Genomic DNA, 18,322 nt, shown 5'->3' on the forward strand with positions numbered 1-18,322 from the left:
GCGAAAACCCTACCAGAGAATGGATACACTGACGGGTTTCGATCCTGCAAATAAAGCACCTCGAACGAGCGCTCTACCGACTGAGGTAAATCTTGCCTGATAGAGGTCAAAGTTAAAGTTTGTTTTGTTTAACGACACCACTAGAGCACATTGATTTATTAATCGTTGGCTACTGGACGTCAAATATTTGGTAATTTCGATATAAAGGAAAGCTGCTAGGTCTACATTGTATCCATTAGTAGCAAGGGATCTTTTATATGCACCATCCCACAGACAGGGTAACACATACCACGATCTTTGATATACCAGTCGTGATGCACTGGTTGAACAAGAAATAGCCTAATAGCCCCACCGACAGGGATCAATCCCAAACCAACCACGCATCAGGCGAACGCTTTACCACTGGGCTACGACCCGTCCCGTCAAAGTTACGTATATAGATCTATACTGCTTTTATGCGCTGATATCTCTGTCCTTCTGCAATGGGAAGTCGTAAATAACCGTCTGCAACCAAATTTAGGAGACGATCAAATGATTTTGGTTAATCCGAACGAAATTTTAATAATCATCCGCATCAATTTTTAACTGTTTTAAGCTCTTCCAAGATAGATCGACAGAAATAACAGGCAGGCGGAGTTAGAGCAAAGGCGGGTTAACAAACTTTAACAACAAACCTCGTTTCGACTTTCGTTTTTGATAATGTTCCGACAATCAAAAACATTGCTACAAATATATTTATAAAAAAATGTTGGTAATTAACTATATATATTTTTGTGAATGTTAAAAGAAATATTGAGGCTTTGCTGGTTTGGAACCGACTTAAAGAGGTATGCTTTTATATGTTGGTAAACAAAAGTGTAATCAAAATGTCTGTATTACCGTGGTATTTATATTTTCAGAATTCCGAATTGCGTTGACAAAATATCCGCACCACTGCATTTGTGGTTGTTGAATTATTAAAACAATGGCGTTATTTAATTTTTGAAAGACATTTCGTTTGACAATGTCAGTAAAATCCAATCCAAAATCATATTTATTAATAAATTTGTTTACTAACTTTTTTTTCCCGATAATAGTTAAAGCCGCACACCCTAGTTCCATTTAGCGAAAATAAATTATAATTTGGTTAATCTACAAACCTGTAACACACTTAGATCACGTTTTTATCAAATGGAGTGAAAAAGCAGGTTTTATATCGATAAATACCATGGGAATCCCCATGTCCCAATTTCTTGAAATAATTTTGAAAGTTAGTATTCGGTGGCGGCGTGGTTAGGCCATCAGTCTACAGGCTGGTAGGTACTGGGTCCGGATCCCAGTCGAGGCATGGGATTTTTAATCCAGATACCGACTCCAAACCCTGAGTGAATGCTCCGCAAGGCTCAATGGGTAGGTGTAAACCACTTGCACCGACAAGTGATCCATAACTGCTTCAACAAAACCAATGGTTTCTGCTATCCTGCCTGTGGAAAGTGCAATAAAAGATTCCTTGCTGCCTGTCATAAAAGAGTAGCCTATGTGGCGACAGCGGGTTTCCTCTAAAAAAATACAGTGTCAGAATGACCATATGTTTGACATCCAATAGCTGATAATAAGATAAAAAATCAATGTGCTCTAGTGGCGTCGTTAAATGAAACATTCCCTTCCTTCCTTCAAAATTCAAAACCTATTGCAACATCGATCTGTTACAGATATTATGAAGGAAAACAATTTTGCATCAGGTTTTTATATGGCACCGCTGAGTGTCATTTGGACATCTGGATCAACTGGTCATACTGCTATGCCTTCAGAGTATAATCATTTCTCTCATCCCTAGCTATGCAAGACAGACCCATTCCATGACATCAGCCCATACGGAATAAATCTGTCTTGTATGAGCTATGATGTCATTGCATTTAACATGGGGAGTATTACGTTGTTAGTAATATATGACGTCATATTAAAGTGAGTTGGTTAGTTTTAGATTAGCATTTTATTTTTAAAACCTCCATTATAACTGCTATCTTTGTTAATTTGTGGTGTTAAATTATATTTCTTTAACACATGAAACAGACGTGACAAATATGATAGTGTACCGTAGTTTGTTTATGATAAAATGGTCAAATAAACAAGTTACTTATTCAGCCATCTTTGTTTATGCGTGTAAAAAAAAAAAGAGGGTTTATTTATGGAATGGATGGGAGAAAAAGACTCATGTGGGATAGAAGAAGTACTCACTCGGTGGTGGAAATTTCGACCCGGGACGAGGCTTGCCGAGTCCCAGGGTCCAAATCGTCCATGATCGAAATTTCCACCACCTCGGGTGTACTTTTTCTATCCCACATGACCACATGTGGTGGGAGTCTTTTATTGTACTGTGTCTTTGATGATTAATTATATCTACTTTAAAAAAAAAACGTTATTTGTTTATCCAAGTAGATTTCCGCTCAAGCTGATGTACCATCACAGAGGTCGTGGGAGAGGTTACGGAGGTCATGGTAGAGGTCGTGGTGATAGAGGAAGTGATGGATGGAAGGAACGCCATGCTTACAGTCATGATGGTTGGTTCATACTAAATGTTTTCATCTTAGATAGGTCGGTTTTCGACAAATGTTTCAGAAAGTCACAAGCTCTTACAGATGTTTTTGCTAGTGCCCTATGATAATTTCCACTAGCCCAGAATAAATATTCACTAGACGAGGATTTATTGAACCTTGATAGCTATGGATCCTGTTTACGTCTGCAACTAGCAGTTATACCGGACATTTACTTACATGTGTTTGATTAGCGATAATACTAGTCAATTGAAAATTGATTAACAACTGTGGTTTAATTTTCTAAAATTGTGATGTGATACTGAACAACATGTTCCCTGTTTGACATCTATTTCACAAAGAAAATGACTTCATCATGGAAAATTTAGCATTTTAAGGACAAAAGAACATGAAATATGTGTACTTGAAACTATATTTGTTGTACTGTAATAGTAATACAAATTGTGATTTAGTCGTAGATTTTCTTTTACGTGCAAAACTAGGCTTACATATTTTGGGAAAATTGGGCCCAGAAGGGCACTACCCTCAGTTTTGCTAAAAGAGGACAAATTTCTTGGGCCTAGTTTACTAAACACTTTCAACTTTGCGATCTCATGTACATGTTGTAATGGGCTAGCTCTGGGTGAGCAAAATGAATGGCCAAATTTTTTATTAAACTTAAAAATTGCAGAAACCACCAGTTATTTTCTATAAAAATTAAATTTTTACATGAAATTATTTTGCCAAATTAAAATTAAATTAGCCAACTACTTTCAAAATTTGCAATTGGCAAATTTGGCGAGTGCCAGAGCTAGCCCTGTGTAATAAAGTGACTGCTCCATGTCTGGGAGCTACATGTTCCATCCACCCATAAGATCAACAAAATAGTAAGGGCCGAATTTGCAAAGCCTGTTTGTGTTTAACATGTGTAACTAAAATACATTTGCAATGCTTAAACACCTGCATTTAAGAAAAACAGGCTTCGTAAATTCGGCCCTAAATGTTTGTTATTTTTTGTATGATTTAAGTTGTTTCACTTTCAGCTGAAGATGGCGACACAGGTGAAGGTGATGAGGGGTCAAGGTCGAACCGACCCCCACCTGGTCTTAAAGGTCGAGCCATCGGAATGTGGTATGCACAGAGAAGTCGAGGCAAGAAGAAGCAACAGGAGAAAATGAACGTGGGTAATCTACGGATAAAACCTGACTAACAAAAATCTGTTTTTATTGAGAAAACCCCCCAGGAGTGTTCGTTTGGTAACACTGAAACAGTAAAGTAAAGTTTCTTTTGTTTATCGACACCACTAGAGCACAGTGATTTATTAATCATAAGCTATTGGATGTCAAACATTTTGTAATTGTGACATATAGTATTAGAAAGGAAACCCGTTACATTTTTTCATTAGTAGTAAGGGACCTTTTATATGCAATACATGTGGCTGGAATGAGAAATAGCCCAATGGGTGCATTGTCAGGGATCAATCCTAGGACCGACCGCGCATCAGGCGAGTGCTTTACCACTGGGCTATGTCCAGCCCCTCACTATAACAGAGAATATATGATAAGGTGCAGAAATCAGGGTCGGATCTACACATCTAGCTGTCCGAGTATCTCTCACTTTAGGTGCTTGGGTTACAGGACCAAATCCCATTGGTGGACCCATTCTCTGATATCTTTCCCCCCCCCCCCCCTCCCCCCGTGTATCACAACTTTTAAACAACAGCAGTGTTATATGTTGTTCTCTTTGTGGGAAACCGGCGTCGTGGCAGGCCATCGGTCTACAGGCTGGTAGGTACTGGGTTCAGATCCCAGTCGAGGCATGGGATTTCTAATCCAGATACCGACTCCAAACCCTGAGTGAGTGCTCCGCAACCATAAATAAAACCGTAAATAAAATGTGTTGAGTGCGTCGTTAAATAAAACATTTCTTTCTTTCTTTCTTTCTTTGTGGGAAAGCACATATAAAAGATCCTTTGTTGCTAATGGAAAAATGTAGCAAGTGTTCTCTAAGACTATAAGTGAGAATTATCAAATGTTTGACATCCAATAGCTGACGGGTAAATAAATCAGTGGTATGAATATTTTGTTTTCAAAATCTTGATTAGCAATATTTCTAGTCAACTGAAAATTGATTAGCAACTACTGTTTAAATGTTTGAAAATTGTGTAGCGATCTCTGTAACTTGCGAATAGTGACTGATACTGAACAAAATGTTCCCTGCAGTGTGCTCTACATTGAGATAAACATCTATGGATGCAACTATATGTATGAGCAACACACAACAAGTTTTTGGTATGCCACATTCTGTGGACGTCTTGTTAAGACCCTTTTTTTGCACAAAACAGCAGAAAACCTACAACTTATGACAATTAAAATGGAGCATAATATATTTGTAACTTAGATTAGCGAGTGTGGTCAATGGATAAAAAAAATGGCCTGTAGCATAATTGTAAGAAAAATAAAATTATAAGATAACAAAAATATACTCAGAACTGTAGCTTTAATAATGTTTATGTAATTTGCAAAACAACTGAACACTGACTCAGTGTTTTTAAATTTCAGCGTCCAGTGGTCAGCATGGAAGTGCACCGCGAACGTCACATTCGACAGCTGCTGGACAACATCAGCGCAACGGACAGTTTCGCCGAAGCGTGTCAGAAAGACGCTTCGCCATTTGATGACAGGTTCCCACCGAGCACTGCCTCGACTTCCCGCAGTAACCATGGTAACGGAGCAGTCGCATCTGCAGTAAGCCCAACGACAGCTGATTCACAGAGCGAAGTTGAAGATGTACCGATGGATGACGTCCCGTCGATATCAGAGCTGATAGAGTTTGAGAAGGCCGAAGATGAATATCCCATTCCAGAATGTGTTGATGTACTTAATGGTAATTACAAGGATGATATTAGTCCCCTATGTGTCCAACCAGAGGGGACTGTAGGTTTCATTTCCGTCCTGTCTATCCGACCGTCTATCCCACATATAGTTTTCCAGATGTTTGTTTCTAGAGTATACCGTATATACCGTTCGGTATCGGTATTATGTCAATACCGATTTACCGTACCAAGTCAAATTTCAAAATACCGAAATTCCGGTATTGAAAAATATTTCCAGGAAAGCACTAATAATATATCTGACGAAACGCAAAATGGGTTGGTATAAATCAGACGAGAGCCTTGTGTATGGAATTTAATTGTATTTAGATGAAATTAGCGGGTCAGCCATAACACAGGCATGCATTTAAAGCCGATTATACCGAAAATAGCGCTCGATATCGGTATCATGTCATTACCGAATACTGCATACCGATACCGAGGTAAAGCACTCCAAAAATACCAATATCGATACCGAACCTCCAATTTCAATACTGCCCAGCTCTATTTGTTTCACAATGCCTTGATATATATTGAGCTGACATTTTGTATGTGGCATTATCGTTTACAGTTACAGATCAAGTTCGACTTTCATGGCAATTTACCCATTTATGACAGAGTTATGGCCCTTGAATTTCAAAGATATGAAATTTGTTTTCTAGAATGCCTCAAGATATTCAGCTGAAATTTTGTGTAGAACTTTATCATGTTCGGTTGCTATACAGATCATGTTTGACGTTCATGGCAATTTACCCATTTTTCACAGTTACAGCCCTTGAAGTTATAAGATATAAAAATGCATTTTCCAGACTTTTCATTGCATTGCCTGAAAATATTGAGATGACATTTTGTATATGGCTTTATCATATACTGTTACAGATCAAGTTTTAACTTTCATGGCGATTTACCCATTATTCACAGAGTTATGGCCCTTGAATTTAGGAGATGCAAACATTTGTTGGATCGGGTAGAGGATATTTATTGCATTAGCAGTACTCTCAGAATGCTTGTTTAATATTCTAATATCATGGAATCTTTTGATATACAGGGCTAGCTCTGGGTCAGCAGAACATTTCGCCAAATTATCTGTTAAACCTCGAAAATTGCAAAACTTCAAAAATTCGCCAAATTATCTGTTAAACCTCGAAAATTGCAAAACTTCAAAATTTCGCCAAATTATCTGTTAAACCTCGAAAATTACAAAACTTCAAAATTTCACCAAATTATCTGTTAAACCTCGAAAATTGCAAAACTTCAAAAATTCGCCGATTGTTTTTGAAATTCTCAGTTGGCAAATTTGGCGAGTGCCAGAGCTAGCCCTGATATACTGGACACAAAGGGACCAAGTAAAAGTCCAGTTTTAAGTTATCAGGTTCAGAGAGGTACTGATATAAATTTAAAATGGACTGTGAAAAATTTCTCGTTTTGAGGGAATTCCGGTTTACTGAGGGTCTGGGTTTGAGAGGTTTCACAGTGCATATAACATTGCAAATTATATCTGGGCGGGACGTAGCCCAGTGGTAAAGCGCTTGCTTGATGCGTGGTCGGTTTAGGATCAGTCCCCATTGGTGGCCCCATTTGGCTACTTCTTATTCCAGCCATTGCACCACGACTGGTATATAAAAGGCCGTGGTATATGCTATCCTGTCTGTGGGATGATGCATATAAGAGATCCCTTGCTGCTAATCGAAAAGAGTAGCCTATGAAGTGGCGACAGCGGGTTCCTCTCTCTCTATATATCTGTGTTGTCCGTAACCATATGTCTGATGCCATATAAACATAAATAAAATGTGTTGGGTGTGTCGTTTAATAAAACATTTCCTTCCTTTCTAATTTCTGTCAGTTGTTAAGCTGTTTAAATGAAGTAATGGTTATATGGCATCAGACATATGGTTAAGGACACAGAAACACAGATATACAGAGAGGAACCCACTATCGCCACTTCATGGGCTACTCTTTTCGATTAGCAGCAAGGGATCTTTTATATGCACCATCCTACATGCAGGATAGTACATACCACAGCCTTTTGTTACACCAGTCATGGAGCACTGGCTGGAACAAGCAATAGCTAAGAGGGGTCACTGACAGGGATCCATCCCACAACGATACCTCATCAAGCGAGCACTTTACCACTGGGCTACATCCCGTGTCCCTACCCCCCCCCCCCCCCCTCCTCCCCCGTTTAAATGATGACATATTTTGTGTTTTGGTGTTTGTTAGAAGAGTTTGCTGGATGCATGGGAGACAACTCGGACCCAGCTCTAGACAAGAAGTATCGGATGGCGTTACTCGATAAACAGACAGATCAGAAGTACAGACACATGCTGGAGTTCCGGAAGAAACTCCCATCGTACAACATGAAAGAGGTAGTTTTTACTTTTACTCCATTGATGGTTGATTCTTAACCCTTTCAGCCATATGTCACAATTTAGATTTCAACAGAAATTGAAAGTTTGTTTTGTGTCATGATTCATGAGAGCACATAGATTGAATAGTTACCGGATGTCAAACATCTGGTAATTGTAATGCATAATCTTCAGAAGAAACCTGAACATTTGTCCATTAGTAGAAAGGGATCTTTTATATGTACTTTCTCACAGACAGTTCAGTACATACCACATCTTTTGATATACATGCACCAGTTGTGGGGAACTGGTTGGAAAAGAGAAAAAACAGAATGGATCCACTGAGGGGATTTGATCGTCAACTCCATGCACCTCAGGTGAGTGCTCAACTGAATGAGTTAAGAGTCACCCCATCCTCCTATTCATACAAAGATGACCAAATAGTTTTTTAGTGGTATATTGCCCATCTGCTGTCTGTGGGAAAGCACATATAAAAGATCACATGCTGTATTAGGAAAAATGTAGCTAGTTTCCTCTGATGACTACATGTCAGAATTGCCAAATGTTTGATATCCAATAGCTGATGATTAATTAGTCAATATGCTCTAGTGGTGTCATTAAATAAAACAAACAAACTTGCCCATCTGCAACACTGGTCTTCAATGGGAATAAAGCAATAGTTGGTTTTACAGATTTCGAGATTTCTCTTTAATTTGATATATTAAAAAAGCCTGGGATTCAAGGAGTCGAAAGGTTAAACCTTTAGCTGTCAAGGTTATCGCTCATCAAACGACTTCTAACCTTATTTTTGTATTGTCGAACCTTTATCCTAATATTTTCCACTTCAGCTGCATGTATACTTTGTTTATATATGTATATCATAGATGTTTTTTTGTGGGGGTTTTTCAGGAGATCCTGCAGAAAATACAGAACAACCAAGTGTTGGTTATCAGCGGTGAGACGGGCTGTGGGAAGACAACTCAGGTGAGAACAATCAGATGTGGAACTCTTCGTTTACAAAAGATAGAACAATGAATTTTTTTAAAGGGACGTTTTCCCATATTTAACATCATACTGTATTTCTAGTTCGCGTTTTTTGCCTGTCCCAACCACAGCCCCATGACTGGTATATCAAAGCTGTGGTATATGCTGAGCTGTCTGTGATGTTCTGCTGATACGTAACAGGGTTCCAATTTTACCGTGACGACAGCAAATTCTGTGGTTGCCTTCTTTACTTGTCATGCCATGGTGCCCAACTTCGTTGACCACAGAGTCCTTTCCTTATGTTGTATGTGTAAAAAAACAGAAAAATTATCATTGCTAATGATAAAGAGCACCTGTATTCAACAAATTGCATAGAGTAGAGCCCTAGGCATGAGGGTCAAATCATTTTTATCTGAAAACAATTTATAGAAAGTAAGTTGTCTTCATGTCTTTCCTTTAAAGGAAACGTTTGCCTTGGTGCCCTGATTGCTTTTACTAAACCAAAGTCGACACTTGCCATGACCTTCAAAGTTAAAATTTGACTCCTGATATTATAATCTAATATCATGATAAATGGCACAAAACGGCCTGTGGCCAGGTCACCAAATATGACCAATGTCCCATTTGCGTGACTGGGCAACTTAAATATTTTAAAATAATGGCATTAGTCACTCAAATAATAATATTTGGTCAATCTTCTTTAAAGCTATAACATATGAGCCACTATTAATATTTGTATTCCACATTAAAATCTTACTTGTGGTTCGGGGTTCACTTACCATAATTTGCCAACATCCATTGTTATTTTTTGGCAAGTTTCGAGCTCTGAGAATAGATTATGAAATTCCTAATCAGTTGTTACCGAAATATTAACTGTGTTTGTCATGAACAGGAGGCTTAACACTACTTGGATGTAAGCATAAATGTGAAAATTACAACATTTGTTTTTCGTGTATTTCAGGTGCCCCAGTTTATTTTGGATGATTACATTCAGTCTAATCGCGGTTCGCAGTGTCGCATTCTCTGCACCCAGCCACGACGGATCAGTGCTATATCAGTAAGTCATAGATAGATCCAGGGTCCTTTTCAAAATCTTGTAATGGTTCACACCCACCCTTTTAAAATTCCTGTAACATTTTTCACCACCCTCTTTTCCAATTCTTGTAATATTTTGCTTTTCCAATTCTTGTAATATTTTGCATTTCTATTTTTCTAATGTATGTAACATTTTGCACTTCCCTTTTCTAAATTCCTGTGATATTGTGTCCCTCCTGTAACATTTGGCACCCTTATTAAAATTCCTATCACATTTCTCATCATCTTTTTTTTTCAAATTTCTGTAACATTTTATGTCACTCTTTACAAAATTCGTGTATCATTTTATATCATCTTTTTCCAAGTCCAGTATCCACCCCTTTTCATTGTGTTAACTATTAGACAAGCATGCCACACACACAAACATGCAATTATATTTTTTAACCAAATAGGTATTAAAATGAAATGTTATTGATGTTTTGCAGGTTGCAGAACGAGTAGCATCGGAGAGGTGTGAGTCGTGTGGAGGAAACAGCAGTGTCGGATATCAGATCAGACTCGAGTAGTGAGTATCATTCAATTTCAAGACTCAAATAGTGAGTACTTTCCAATTCATACTCATACTTTGTAGAGCTTTAAGAATACTCCATGACCAAAGAGGCAATACTGTTTTGTTGTGCACAAGAGAACTGAGTTGTCCTTAGCAAGCCTTTTGGCAATTGTAAGACAACATCAGTTCATGAGTGCAAGATAAACACGTTTATTTGGATTGTGAATCATTTCAGAGCATGTTCCACACGTAAATACATCTATATATATGTATGTATATGTATATATATATATATGTATATGTATATGTATATGTATATGTATATGTATATGTATATGTATATGCATAGACATAGACATAGACATAGACACATACATAGACACATACATAGACACATACACATACACATAAACATACACACACACACATACACACATACACATACACATACACATACACATATATATTATAATATATTATAATATATATATGTATATATATATACATATATATATATATATATATATATATATATATATATATATATATATTATATCTAAATTAACAGTAATAATACAGCTATTTTGAATTTGAATGACGTCAGTATTCCAATGACGTCACTTGGCATTTCCTTACAATAACAATAAACTGGGTATATGACGTTTCCGTTTTAAGAACGCTGGAAAAATTGCAATGCCAAATTGCTTTGAAAATGTTTTTGTTTGAGAATTACAGAAGCACTTGATTGTGTTTGAAAAAAAAAATGTAATTGAAAAAATTGTACTATTTATGAAATATGGATTTGAAGTAAAATTACCGTAAGATATGTTATATTTATTGTATACGAAGCCAAAAGAATGGTACGAAAAGTGACTGTCGTTGACCTCTCACTGACTTTCTAGCTGGTGCTCAGTATAACTTAATGTAAGCATTTTTAATATTTTTCTGTTTTCAGTCGTCTTCCTCGGAGGAATGGGTCGATCTTGTACTGTACAACCGGCATCGTTCTCAAGTTTCTCGAGTCAGATCCGTAAGTCTCAAACTCAGTATGATTGAAGAGTGTTGAAATCTAGACACTGGTACTTTTAAATCTCAGATGTCGTGTGTCTAGAATCAATCCATTCCCATGAAAACAAGGGCTTTTTCCTGTTCAAAAAGTAGCATATAACTGGTATATTATTGGTAACAGAAAAATATCAACCTCCAATGAGGGTATTTGAACTACAGACTCTCAGTATTTCCAGCGGTCTACCAACTGAGCTAATAGGGATATTCCCTCTAGCTACTGCCAGTAGGAGCACTTTATACCAACACTACTACATTATCAAAAGCCATGGTATGAGCTATCCTGTCTACATTCTTATTAACTTTTCAGATAATTGGTTGGAGTAAAAAGAACCCTAAATATTAATTCAAATCCATATTTTGATTGCTTTCTGCTTCAGGTAAGAATGGAAAATTTCCCATTCGTCCTCAACAGGATAAAGCCGATATTCTACGTCATTAACGAGTTATTATTTTTATCCTGCACGCCATAAAAATTAAGGGGAATAATTATTAGTTCTGTTATTTCAGCTACGTTGTACATGTACGATGACCTAGAGGTCAAATGAGTAATTTTGTAATGTGGCTATGCATGTGATGTCAAAAATCATAATCTGCTAGTATATGTTTATGACTGCTTTAATCGGTCATCATCATCTGCCAGTAGAAACAGTGGTTGCAGAATAAATAAACATAATATTATTTATTACCCCAGCAGGCACTCATAACGGGGAAAATAAAAATAATAATTTCATGCATTGGTTTAACGTACACTACTATTGGATGATTTGATGTCAACAAACCAATCACCTTATCGTTGCTAAATATGACGTCATCACGAGTTGGCAAAGCACACACAATGATGTCACGTAGTTTAAAACATTTGCATTTACGTCTTTCTGGTTTTCGTGTTAAACTTGTAATAAAATGGTAGTTTAATGCAATTCATTATAGATTTTTTTTACAGACTATATAGAACTTTGGGTTTTGAAAATTATCTGTGAACCGTGAATAAAATAAAAGTTAAAGCAATACCCAGAACAGTAAAGTAGTTTACGTCGTTTCTATATACATGGATGTGTAGCCAGTGTAGGCTATATCGAAAACAAAGGCTTTTAAAAAAAACCCAAATAGCTGGGGTAATAAATAGAATAACAAACTCAGTACCAGTTATTATCAAATTTATGTCCATCTATATTATCCTCTATATATTCACTTTTAAACAAGGTGAAATAAAAGCGGTAATTGATTATAGGGTAACTGAAACAGTTTAGGAATTCTATGACTTCTTATAGTGGGGCATGTTTAATGCATGACTAACTGGTATTAGACTAGTCTCCATAAATATATTTTTTTAGGACTAACACATTTAACTTGGATTTGGTTGGTGAAAGCTGGACATAATGTTTGTATGAGCCCCAAATAGTTTTTTCCCTCAAGATTAAATGCTAATTTTTACCCAGTAAATGTCTTCCAGTTTGATATTTTATTACATGTTATTATTAGTGCTTTTTTCCCTCCATCTGTCAGCCAATCCATATAGTTTTCCAGACATTTTTCTTTTAATGCCTCAAAATATTGAGCTGAAATGTTTTGTATATCTCTATCATAGTTATAGATGAAATTTGGTGTATATCTCTATCATAGTTATAGATGAAATTTGGTGTATATCTCTATCATAGATATAGCTGAAATTTGGTGTATATCTCTATCATAGTTATAGCTGAAACTTGGTGTATATCTCTATCATAGTTATAGCTGAAATTTGGTGTATATCTCTATCATAGTTATAGCTGAAACTTGGTGTATATCTCTATCATATTTATAGCTGAAATTTGGTGTATATCTCTATCATAGTTATAGCTGAAACTTGGGGTATATCTCTATCATAGTTATAGCTGAAATTTGGTGTATATCTCTATCATAGTTATAGCTGAAACTTGGGGTATATCTCTATCATAGTTATAGATGAAACTTGGGGTATATCTCTATCATAGTTATAGCTGAAATTTGGTGTATATCTCTATCATAGTTATAGCTGAAATTTGGTGTATATCTCTATCATAGTTATAGCTGAAATTTGGTGTATATCTCTATCATAGTTATAGCTGAAATTTGGTGTATATCTCTATCATAGTTACAGATGAAATTTGGTGTATATCTCTATCATAGTTACAGATGAAATTTGGTGTATATCTCTATCATAGTTATAGATGAAATTTGGTGTATATCTCTATCATAGTTACAGATGAAATTTGACTTTCATGGAGATTTGGGGGGCGGGACATAGCCCAGTGGTCTAGGATCAATCCCCGTCTGTGGGCCCATTGGGCTATTTCTCGTTCCAGCCAATGCACCATGACTGGTATATCAAAGGTCGTGGTATGTGCTATCCTGTCTGTGGGATGGTGCATATAAAAGATTACTTGCTACTAATGGAAAAATATACCTGTAGCAGGTTTCCTCTCTATGACTGTGTCAAAATGACCATATGTTTGACATCCAATAGCCGATGTTCTTGCTCCAGCCAGTGCACCATGACTGATAGTAATACATCAAAGGTTGTGGTATGTGCTATCCTGTCTATGGGATGTTGCATATAAAAGATCCCTTGCTGCTAATTGAAAAGAGTAGACCATGAAGTGGCGACAGTGAGTTTCCTCCCTCAGTATTTGTGTGGTCCTTAACCATATGTCCGACGTCATATAACCGTAAATAAAATGTGTTGAGTGCATCGTTAAATAAACCATTTTCTTCCAATAGCCGATGATTAATAAATTAATGTGCTCTAGTGGTGTCATTAAACAAAACAAACTTCTTCTTCATGGCGATTTGCTAATTTTTAACAGTGTTATGTTCCTTGACCATAGAAGATATGGAAATTTGTGGGGCCTAGTAGGAGATTCTCAGAATGCTTCTTATATACACTCTTCAAAAAACGTAGGGGAACCTGAAATATTAATGTCAATATCAACTATTAGAGTGAACATACGTTTTGACCACAGACATCCTAGTAAATTCCATGGTTTGCACATGCATCAAGCAGTTGCCCCGTACACGTGCAGGGGGTGTCATTCTCGATTTTGACAATTTCCAGGAAGGTCCATTAATCACTGTGGAATATTATTTCTGTCAATCTTTTTCATTCTGTTGATCATACAGTTGTTATAGTTTTGTATTTAGTCATTTTTATTGTTTGAATTTGCGATTTACTGATAAAAAAACATCAACTTCAAATTTCACTTCTGACCCCAATCATATTTCAAGATCTTTGCTGGTCATAAAACTTACTGTAATACTGAACTACTGGTTGTAATGTTTGCCCAATTAATTCACTATTATCATATAACCATTTCCCACAGCTAATATACCATACAATTTTGGCAATTGTAAATTCTTATTATTTTGAAGAGTATATATTATATTGTTTCCTCGTTTCCCTTTCTGTTGCCAGTGGCTCTTTTTCTGTGGTAGACATCTAAATGTTTGTTACACAATTAGTGTGATTTTAACTTCTATCTATTTCTTTTATTACATTTAGGTATTTGAAAAGAGCAACTCATGTTATCTTGGATGAAATCCATGAACGGGACTTGCAGTCAGATTTCCTCATGATCATTCTAAAGGATCTGTTGCCACGTAGACCAGATCTCAAGGTCATCTTGATGAGTGCCACTCTCAATGCAGAAATGTTTTCAAAATATTTTTGTAAGTCACATGTATTTCTAGAGAAGAAAACAAATTCATAAAAAAAAAAAAAAATTAAGGAATATGTACGATAGTTATTAGGAGGACAGAAAGTAGCCTAGTATGTGATGAGTCGTAGGTTGGATCTCCCTTGGTGGACTCAGGTGTTTTCCCATTCCAACCAGTTCCCCACAACTGTCTGTGGAAAAATGCATGTCAAAGATTTAGTGTTCTGCTTGTGTCAGTAGGAGTAGTCTTTATGATAGCAATATATTGCCTTCTCTCCTTTTTGGACAAATAGCGAAATAACTGTATATTAGATAACAAAGAATCATAGTTTAAAATCTTCTCAGATGTTACAAAAATTAAAAGTTCTGTTTTATAATGCTCCATATCCTTTTACGTCATTTTGACGAAAACACATGATTTTGCTGCAACATTATGTAACATTCCCATCTGTTTTTCAGTCAACTCTCCGATGCTGAATATCCCCGGCTACACGTTTCCCGTCGAGGAATACCTCCTAGAAGATGTTGTTGAACTTCTGAAGTATGTTGCCCATTATTATTATTCCCGATAACAGTGGTTTTCTGACCAGAATTTTTTTTTAAACCCGAACTATGATTCATATTGCAATATTTGGTAATTTTCGTTGTTGGTAAAACGATCAAATTTATTATCAAATTAGCTGTCACAATCAGCTATCGATCCCTGAAAATGACCGTGACGTACCGCCATTGTTGTCAAGCGAAAATACTTGCCGAAAACCACTTTTTGAACTCGAAATTTCAAGGTATTTTCAATTGAAAAAATCAAAACAAAAGCCACCATTTTGAAAAAAATCTTTTTTCTTTTATTATATTTCTGTTTCCGGTGAGTGTCATGTGCAAAATGGCGGGAAATATGAATTGGGGAGTGCACTGTATGCAGTGTACAGTATGTCGACTGACGTGACGTCGGGCGAGATATCTCTCAGAAGGTTAAACTAGACCAGTGGGCGGGATTTAGCTCAGTGGGTAGAGTACTCACCTGAGGTGATTGAGTTGTAGGGTCAAACATCTTGGGTGGACCCATTGTTTTTTCTCCCCTCCAAACCAATGCCCTAGTATATCTAAGGCTGTGATATGTGCTGTCCTGTCTGTGGAAATAATGGATCTTGTGCTAATAATGGAAAAGTGTAGTGGGTTTCCTCTGAAGACGATATATCACCATCACCAAATGTTTGACATCCAAATAGCTGGTGATCAATTAATCAATGTGCTCTAGTGGTTTCGGTAGTCAGTGAGATCTCCTTTCTGTTAAATAAAAATAATCGGCCGTGGTGGTGTCGTGGTTAAGCCATCAGAAATAAGGCTGGTATGTACAGGGTTCACAGCTGGGTACCGGCTCCATCCCAGAGCGAGTTCTTAAGGGCTCAATGGGTAGGTGTAAGACCACTACACCCTCTTCTCTCTCACTAACAACTAACAATTAACAACTAACCCACTGTCCTGGACAGAGCCCAGATAGCTGAGGTGTGTGCCCAAGACAGCGTGCTTGAACCTTAATTGGATATAAGCACGAAAATAAGTTGAAATGAAATAAATAAATCAAAATAACCTACCTGCAGGTAATGAAGGGAGACAACCCTAACTATTTCTGTGTTGTTATGTTGTAGGTATACTCCACAGAGTGAGAAACGGCCACAACGTCGTCAACATCATCAGCGTCATAACCGCGGTGAATACAACCAAGAGAGAGATGAGGAACAGTGGAACTATGAAGTCTGGTGTCGAAATCTAAAAGGAGAGTTAGTATTTTAAAATTTAAATTTTGTATAGTATATGACAGTTAATATAGTTATAGTAACAAGAGTTAATTTAACAGTGACAAGAGTTAGTATAGTTATATTAATGAGAGTTTGTATATTTATATTAACGAGAGTTCATATATTTATATTAACGAGAATTCATATATTTATAGTAACAAGAGTTTGTATATTTATAGTAACAAGAGTTAGTATATTTATAGTAACAAGAGTTTGTATATTTATAGTAACAAGAGTTTGTATATTTATAGTAACAAGAGTTTGAATATTTATAGTAACAAGAGTTAGTATATTTATAGTAACAAGAGTTTGTATATTTATAGTAACAAGAGTTAGTATATTTATAGTAACAAGAGTTTGTATAGTTATAGTAACAAGAGTTTGTATATTTATAGTAACAAGAGTTAGTATATTTATAGTAACAAGAGTTTGTATATTTATAGTAACAAGAGTTTGTATATTTATAGTAACAAGAGTTAGTATATTTATAGTAACAAGAGTTTGTATATTTATAGTAACAAGAGTTTGTATATTTATAGTAACAAGAGTTTGTATATTTATAGTAACAAGAGTTTGTATATTTATAGTAACAAGAGTTAGTATATTTATAGTAACAAGAGTTAGTATATTTATAGTAACAAGAGTTTGTATATTTATAGTAACAAGAGTTTGTATATTTATAGTAACAAGAGTTTGTATATTTATAGTAACAAGAGTTAGTATATTTATAGTAACAAGAGTTTGTATATTTATAGTAACAAGAGTTAGTATATTTATAGTAACAAGAGTTTGTATATTTATAGTAACAAGAGTTTGTATATTTATAGTAACAAGAGTTTGAATATTTATAGTAACAAGAGTTTGAATATTTATAGTAACAAGAGTTAGTATATTTATAGTAACAAGAGTTTGTATATTTATAGTAACAAGAGTTTGTATATTTATAGTAACAAAGGTTTGTATATTTATAGTAACAAGAGTTTGTATATTTATAGTAACGAGAGTTTGTATATTTATAGTAACGAGAGTTTGTATATTTATTATAACAAGAGTTTGTATATTTATTATAACAAGAGTTTGTATATTTATAGTAACAAGAGTTTGTATATTTATAGTAACAAGAGTTTGTATATTTATAGTAACAAAGGTTTGTATATTTATAGTAACAAGAGTTTGAATATTTATAGTAACAAGAGTTAGTATATTTATAGTAACAAGAGTTAGTATATTTATAGTAACAAGAGTTTGTATATTTATAGTAACAAGAGTTTGTATATTTATAGTAACAAGAGTTTGTATATTTATAGTAACAAGAGTTAGTATATTTATAGTAACAAGAGTTAGTATATTTATAGTAACAAGAGTTTGTATATTTATAGTAACAAGAGTTTGAATATTTATAGTAACAAGAGTTTGAATATTTATAGTAACAAGAGTTTGTATATTTATAGTAACAAGAGTTTGTATATTTATAGTAACAAGAGT

The 18,322-nt window shown here is 35.6% G+C and overlaps 1 protein-coding gene across 2 annotated transcripts in view; it reads left to right on the forward strand.

The window, feature by feature from the left end:
- The first annotated feature begins 679 nt into the window (after positions 1 to 679).
- LOC121390035 (ATP-dependent DNA/RNA helicase DHX36-like) overlaps positions 680 to 18,322 on the forward strand; it is a 40,558-nt gene continuing 22,915 nt past the window's right edge. Inside the window, exons 1-12 of one of the 2 annotated variants that reach the window (XM_041521738.1) lie at positions 680 to 827; positions 2,416 to 2,540; positions 3,557 to 3,693; positions 5,075 to 5,399; positions 7,606 to 7,751; positions 8,640 to 8,714; positions 9,676 to 9,771; positions 10,235 to 10,314; positions 11,255 to 11,329; positions 14,885 to 15,051; positions 15,498 to 15,579; positions 16,688 to 16,819. In XM_041521738.1, the coding sequence (XP_041377672.1) occupies positions 778 to 827; positions 2,416 to 2,540; positions 3,557 to 3,693; positions 5,075 to 5,399; positions 7,606 to 7,751; positions 8,640 to 8,714; positions 9,676 to 9,771; positions 10,235 to 10,314; positions 11,255 to 11,329; positions 14,885 to 15,051; positions 15,498 to 15,579; positions 16,688 to 16,819 (1,490 nt within the window). In that variant the 5' untranslated portion in view covers positions 680 to 777. The remainder of the gene's footprint in view (positions 828 to 2,415; positions 2,541 to 3,556; positions 3,694 to 5,074; positions 5,400 to 7,605; positions 7,752 to 8,639; positions 8,715 to 9,675; positions 9,772 to 10,234; positions 10,315 to 11,254; positions 11,330 to 14,884; positions 15,052 to 15,497; positions 15,580 to 16,687; positions 16,820 to 18,322) is intronic. The other variant, XM_041521739.1, reaches the window with a different exon arrangement.

The sequence above is a fragment of the Gigantopelta aegis genome, chromosome 15 (assembly GCF_016097555.1).
Source record: "Gigantopelta aegis isolate Gae_Host chromosome 15, Gae_host_genome, whole genome shotgun sequence".
NCBI lineage: Eukaryota > Metazoa > Mollusca > Gastropoda > Neomphalida > Peltospiridae > Gigantopelta > Gigantopelta aegis.